Source organism: Myotis brandtii, unplaced genomic scaffold (assembly GCF_000412655.1).
Source record: "Myotis brandtii unplaced genomic scaffold, ASM41265v1 scaffold741, whole genome shotgun sequence".
In the NCBI taxonomy this organism is placed as follows: domain Eukaryota; kingdom Metazoa; phylum Chordata; class Mammalia; order Chiroptera; family Vespertilionidae; genus Myotis; species Myotis brandtii.
In genome coordinates, this window is record NW_005370950.1 from 130,484 (window position 1) to 136,661 (window position 6,178).

General features: G+C 46.5%; 1 protein-coding gene across 1 annotated transcript in view; it reads left to right on the forward strand.

Moving 5' to 3' along the window:
- The window catches only part of AWAT1 (acyl-CoA wax alcohol acyltransferase 1), a 6,115-nt gene extending 578 nt beyond the window's left edge, over positions 1-5,537 (forward strand). Inside the window, exons 2-7 of the mRNA XM_005882846.2 lie at positions 481-588; positions 850-920; positions 1,779-1,983; positions 2,703-2,874; positions 4,479-4,678; positions 4,899-5,537. Of these exons, the coding sequence (XP_005882908.1) occupies positions 481-588; positions 850-920; positions 1,779-1,983; positions 2,703-2,874; positions 4,479-4,678; positions 4,899-5,053 (911 nt within the window). The 3' untranslated portion in view covers positions 5,054-5,537. The remainder of the gene's footprint in view (positions 1-480; positions 589-849; positions 921-1,778; positions 1,984-2,702; positions 2,875-4,478; positions 4,679-4,898) is intronic.
- The last annotated feature ends 641 nt before the right edge of the window (positions 5,538-6,178 follow it).

Sequence of the window (6,178 nt, forward strand, 5' to 3'; positions counted from 1 at the left end):
GTGGTGCGTAAATAGAGATAATGGAAGTAATGGTGAAGGGCGAGAGGACAAGAATGGTGGATGGGATACAGATGTTGCTTGGGTGGGGTGTGGGGAGATATGGACAGTATATGGGCAAGGGAGGATGGGCTAGTGGTTTAACAGGGTTCAGGGATAATGGATAGGGAGGGAGACAAGAGAAACAAGATGGTGGGCAAATGGGAGCCCATTAAAAGCTGATGGCAGGCAGGAAGCAGGAGTAGAGGGATGGTGGATTGGCAGGGAGGCAGGTAGACAGCGGTGACAGGTAAGCAAAGAAATAGAACTGGTGTGTGCTAGATGATAGAGGAAATATTTGAAGGAAAAGTAGACATGGATAGTGGATGGAAAGGAGCTGAATTGTGCAGAAGGCCAGGACCAGAGGCTTGTGTAGTTTCTTAATAGGGCTGGACGTGGTCAAGTTCCGCTGGCAGCACAAATTTGGTTTTGCTCTCTCATCAGTTTGGATCGTGCTGCCATTGTTCATTTACCTGCTGTTTACATCCTTGTGGCTACTACCAGCCCTTTACTTTTCCTGGCTTTTCCTGGACTGGAAGACCCCAGAACAAGGTAAGACTCATGGGCCTAGAAAGAACAGGACCTAAGAATGTTCCATCTTAACCTGTAACTAGGGGGTCCCACTCACCATACTACAGGCCTTTCATCACAGTTTTCAGAGCCACAGGAACTGGGCCAGCCAGGACCATCCTGGGGTCTTTTTCTTTTCCAGCTCTCTAGTAAAGCCATGGTCCCTTTATGCTGCTAGGAAAGGCCTGGGAATGGTTGGATTGACACACACAGACACTATCCCTACTGATATTTCTGTCTCAGGTGGCAGGCGATCCACCTGGGTAAGGAACTGGTATGTCTGGACCCAGATCAGGGACTATTTCCCCATCACGGTAAGTGTCTCTTCCTTAGCACCCTTCACAGTTCCCCAAATACTAGGCATTTATGTCAAATGACTAGGGTTGTCCATAGGGGAAATGAGCATCCCACATATATCTCAGTGCAAGCTAGACATACTTTATGATCCAACATTGCTGCCAAGTGTTCATTACTCTGCTAGGACACTTTGGATGCCCTTGGCATGGCCTACCAGATGACATAGGCAGAAATGGAAATGCAGTTCAGTTCAGTTTAACAAATATTGATTGAAAGTCTACTTTGTGCCACAGGTTTGGGGTACAGAGAAGTGAGTAGAATACCATCATCTGCCATCAAGGTGCTCATATCTAATGGGGAGGACAGATTGTATATTTATGGTTTAGTACAAGGTATACAAGTAGTTCAAATGATGGATAAGGAAAGGCACTCAATAAAAGTTACTTAGGTGGGCACTGAAATGGGGTTGGGGAGAAAATACCAGGAAGGGGGTCTAGAAATATACTGCTACACTGATCCTCTGAGCACACTTTGGAACAGACAACAAACACTTTCCTGATTTTTAGAGGTGAGTTTGCTGATCTTTCTCACTTAAGAGCACTCATAGAAAATGATACCATCCACGAAGTGCACTGACATAAATGGTTGAGACTCCTTGTAGCCATAGGCAAGAGACCCAGCAGTTCAGGTGCCCAGACTCTACCTGGTTTCTCAGGAACTGAGAAGACCAATACCTCAGCCCCTGAATCCCACTCATGGCCTATGTGTTGAAAAGCTCTGGTTTAGAGAGTGCCCTGATCCCTGAAGTGTCTCCACCTTTGCTTCCCCATGTGATCTCATTCCACCACCTCTGTAATTTCTCTCCATGACTGCAGATCCTGAAGACTAAAGACCTGTCACCTGAGCACAACTACCTCATGGGGGTTCATCCCCATGGACTCTTGACCTTCGGCGCCTTCTGCAACTTCTGCACTGAGGCCACAGGCTTCTCGAAGATCTTCCCAGGCATTACTCCCCACTTGGCCACGCTATCCTGGTTCTTCAAGATCCCCTTGATTAGGGACTACCTCATGGCCAAAGGTGCTTCTGACCGTACTAGATCTTCTAACCCATTTCTCCTCTTGGAGATGCACCTTTTTAAGCCTCCCATATCCTGCCTCTCAAACCCTCTCACCCTCCCCCCTGTCATTATAGCATAGTAGTTAAAAGCATATGTTCTGGAGCTAAACTGTGGTCTCACAAGCATGTCAAACTCATGGACTGCGGGCCACAAGCCTTGAGGCTGCAAGGTTGACATGCTTGGAGGGCAATCTACTGAATCTCTATTGGTCTCAGTTTCCTCATATGTAAAGTGGTGCTGCTGATGATTGTCTGACCTCAGATGTGGTGTGTTGACTAAATGAGACAATACAAGTCAAGTGTTCAATATAGTGTCTGCCACGGAATATGTGCTCAATAAATAATCGCTGTTGAAATTAATGGTGATAAAGCAAAAGAATAGAATTATAATGGAATTCAGAAAGTCCTGGTTGTCTCACTGAAAACCTTTCTGCTATAGTTTTGACCCAGTGCCTCCTACAAAAGTGGAGATATTGCCTCAAAGTGAAATGTGTTGTGTTTGCCCACAGCCTTCTCTTCTCCACACCCTTTGTCCCATCTCATTACCTCTCCTCCTGGGACACATGGGATCAAAGGGCACACAAACAAGCCAGTGAGGAGTAGAGCAGAGGGTGTTCTCTCTCAGCCTTTTTTCCTCTCCTGATCATTTTGCTCCTGTCTGTGCTCCTTGATTCTTTCAGGTGTGTGCTCCGTGAGTCAGCCAGCCATCGACTACCTGCTGAGCCACGGCACTGGCAACCTTGTGGGCATTGTAGTGGGAGGGGTGGGTGAGGCCCTGCAAAGTGTGCCCAACACCACCACCCTCATCCTCCAGAAGCGCAAAGGGTTTGTGCGCACTGCCCTCCAGCATGGGTAGGTGTTCCTCCCAGGGCAAGGGTGGGTGGCCTTCTCTGAGCAGCATGCCCTGGTAAGCAATGCCAAGATAAATGAGACATGACTCTTGCTCTCATTGAACTTACTAGTAAGTAGGGGAGATGGTCACAGAATTTCAAAAAGGTTCAGGTCAGATACTCCTTCTGAGCTAACTGGACCTTTTCCCAGCAAGCCAAACTACAAACCCAGATTCATTATGAGGAGAATTGGCTAGAGCTGCCATGGTATATAGAGGACTCCTACATTATCTCTCTCAACATCAATATCTACATTTTCCCTTAATGTTAAGTGCAAGAGGTAGTACAGTATGGTCAGTATGCATCAGGATCTGGTGTCAGGGGCCTGATTTAAAATCCTGGCTCCATGACTTACCCTGCACTCTGAAACAGCTTACTCAACTATTCCGAGCTTTCATGTTTTCATCTTTATAACATAGCTTCATTGGATTATTGTGGGGTTTGAATGAATTCATGTTCATAAAACACTGACCATGTGCCTGGCACACAGTAAGCGATGGATACACATTAGTCACACTGACATAGGGGGAAAGAGAGGAGATAAGGAGCTGGAGCCCAAGGCTGGAGATGTGGGGTGTCCTACCAGGTCAGCAGGCAGACGCACTGAACACAGGGACAATTGTCCTACTACAGACTCAAAAAAGAGGGAAGTGTTTCTTCTAATGACCTTGCCTGAGTGGTCTGTTGATTAGTTTGGAACAAATGTAGGGGGAGAGAGTTCTGAGCTCAGAGGAAGGAGTCCTGGGGTCCTAGTCCAGGTCCCGCCACTCACTGACTACCTGACTGACCTTCCCACTTCTGAACCTGGGCTTCTGTATCTGGAAGGTAATGAAAATACCTCCCCCCCACCAACACACACACACACACACACACACACACACACACACACACACACACACACACTGTGTCCTCCACTATCTCTGCTATGAAGACCCAGTAAGGTAATGTAGGTCAGAGTGCTGAGAGATTACTATTAGTAACTCACAAAGATTTGTATAAGAGAGATTGTGTTCTCTTTACACTTCTCTCACAGGAAGACTTAAGGAGCCTGATTCCCTACCTGGGGCACTGTCAGGGTGGATTCCCATGGCCTATGAGAAGGGAACAACTTTTCTCTGTGCTAATCCAAAGACCCAAGGACAGAATACGTTATGCATAGTCCCTGTGGGTGAGAGGCATATGGTATGGACACGTCTGTGCAAAATTATTGTTGTCTCTGTGCATCCTACTAGTAGAAACAGAGTCAGCTATTCCCCTCCCTGAACCCTCCTGGAATCTTTTCTTTGCACTGTGTGGGTCTCTGGGGATCTCTGCCCAAACTCCTCTTTCTTCCCTGCACCCCCATATTTTGCCCTTGTAATCCTGGCCCAGATATAGCACTTTCACTGGCCTTGAAAATTCCAGGACAAGAGACAATAAGTGTGGGAGCCCTGTTTAGTACAAGAAGAAATACTTTATGCCACAGGGATTTCATAATGGATGAGGGTCTGGCCATGAACAAGTATTTTTCCTGGGTGGTTTCCACTCGGGAATGTGTCTGGGAAATAAATTGTGGTTTTCCTACAGGGCTCATCTGGTCCCTACCTTTACTTTTGGAGAAACTGAGGTGTATGAGCAGGTACTGTTCCAGAAGGACAGCTGGATGTATAAGTTTCAGAGCTGTTTCCGCCGTCTCTTTGGTTTCTATTGCTGTGTCTTCTACGGACGAGGCTTCAGCAGAGGCTCTGCTGGGCTCCTGCCATATCCACTGCCTATCACCACCGTGGGTGAGTGCTGGTCTCAGCCCAAGGGCACCTCAGCTCTTTCTCAACTTCCACCTGAGCCCTGATCACCCTACCCCCACCAAAGAAAAGGGCAGTAGATAGGGAGAAGCTGGGAGTTAATTTGAGATGTGAGAGAATCGGGCCCAGGAGGTAGAAAGAAGGAGGTTTATGGAACACAAGATTCTAACACTTGCCCTTTCTCCTTTCTCATTTCTCTTGGCAGTCGGGGAGCCTCTGCCAGTGCCCAAGATTGAGAAGCCGAGCCAGGAGGTGGTGGACAAATACCATACACTCTATATGGAAGCCCTGCACAAACTGTTTGACCAGCACAAGACCCTGTTGGGCTGCTCAAAGACCCAAAAGCTGCTTTTCTTGTGACTGAAGAAGCTGAGTGCCTCGAAGAGGAGACTCATTTGCTACTACCCAAAAGTGGGAAAAGGAAGATGAAGAAGGGCTATGTGTGGTCAGGGAGGGCATCAGGAATTCCTTCCTTGGCAGAGAGTCCTTGTAATTGCTGTCCCTGAGTTGCTTCACTCAGTCATTACTCAGATGGAGACATCCTGAGGCCCCTCATGCCCAGACATGCATGCTCCCTGCTGGGCTCCCTACTGGCTTTCCTCTTTGAGCCCAACCTGTCAGGGCCTGGAGGGCTCAAGTGACTGCCAAGCAGCCTGAGTAGACACCACTCTAGTTGCTATTGTTGTTGTTTTCATGCATTTTTAAAATTGATATATATTTTGCATACTATAAATTTAATCTGGTTTAAAGTATGAAATTCAGCATTTAATATATTCACAGAGTTGTGCAACCACTACCACTATCTGATTTTAGAGCATTTTTCAGGACTTTCCCCCCTCCAAAAGAAATCCAGTTCACATTACCCATCACTCCTCATTCCCCTATCTCACCCATACCCTGGCAACTACTAATCCACTTTCTGTCTCTGGATTTGTCAATTCTGGACATGTCATATAATGGAATCATAGAATATGTGGTATTTTATGTCTGGCTTCTTTCATTTATCATAATGTTTTCCAGGTTCACCATTGTTGTAGCATGTATCAGTACTTCATTTCTTTTTGTGGCTGACTAATATTTCATTGTACATATACACCACATTTTTTGTATCTATTCATTGGCTGATGGACTTTTTGGGTTATTTACACTTTTTGACTATTATGAATAATCCTATATAATAAAAGAGAAACATGGTAATTAGCTGTACAGCCGCTACCCTTCCCATTGGCTAATCAGTGAGTATATGCAAATTAACTGACAACCAAGATGGCGCCCGGCAGCCATGCACTGAAGCTAACAGGGAGGCTTGCTTGCTCCAGTGATGGTGGACTTCAACGTTCCCCGCCTGACTTGCCGGCCTTTCAGCTGCAACTCTAAGCAACTATGTTGCAAATATAGAAGCTAAACAAAACCCCAGAAACCTGCGTTAGTCAGCCAGGCTTCAGCCAGCCGGACCGCAACATTGTATCAAATACAGAAGGTAAA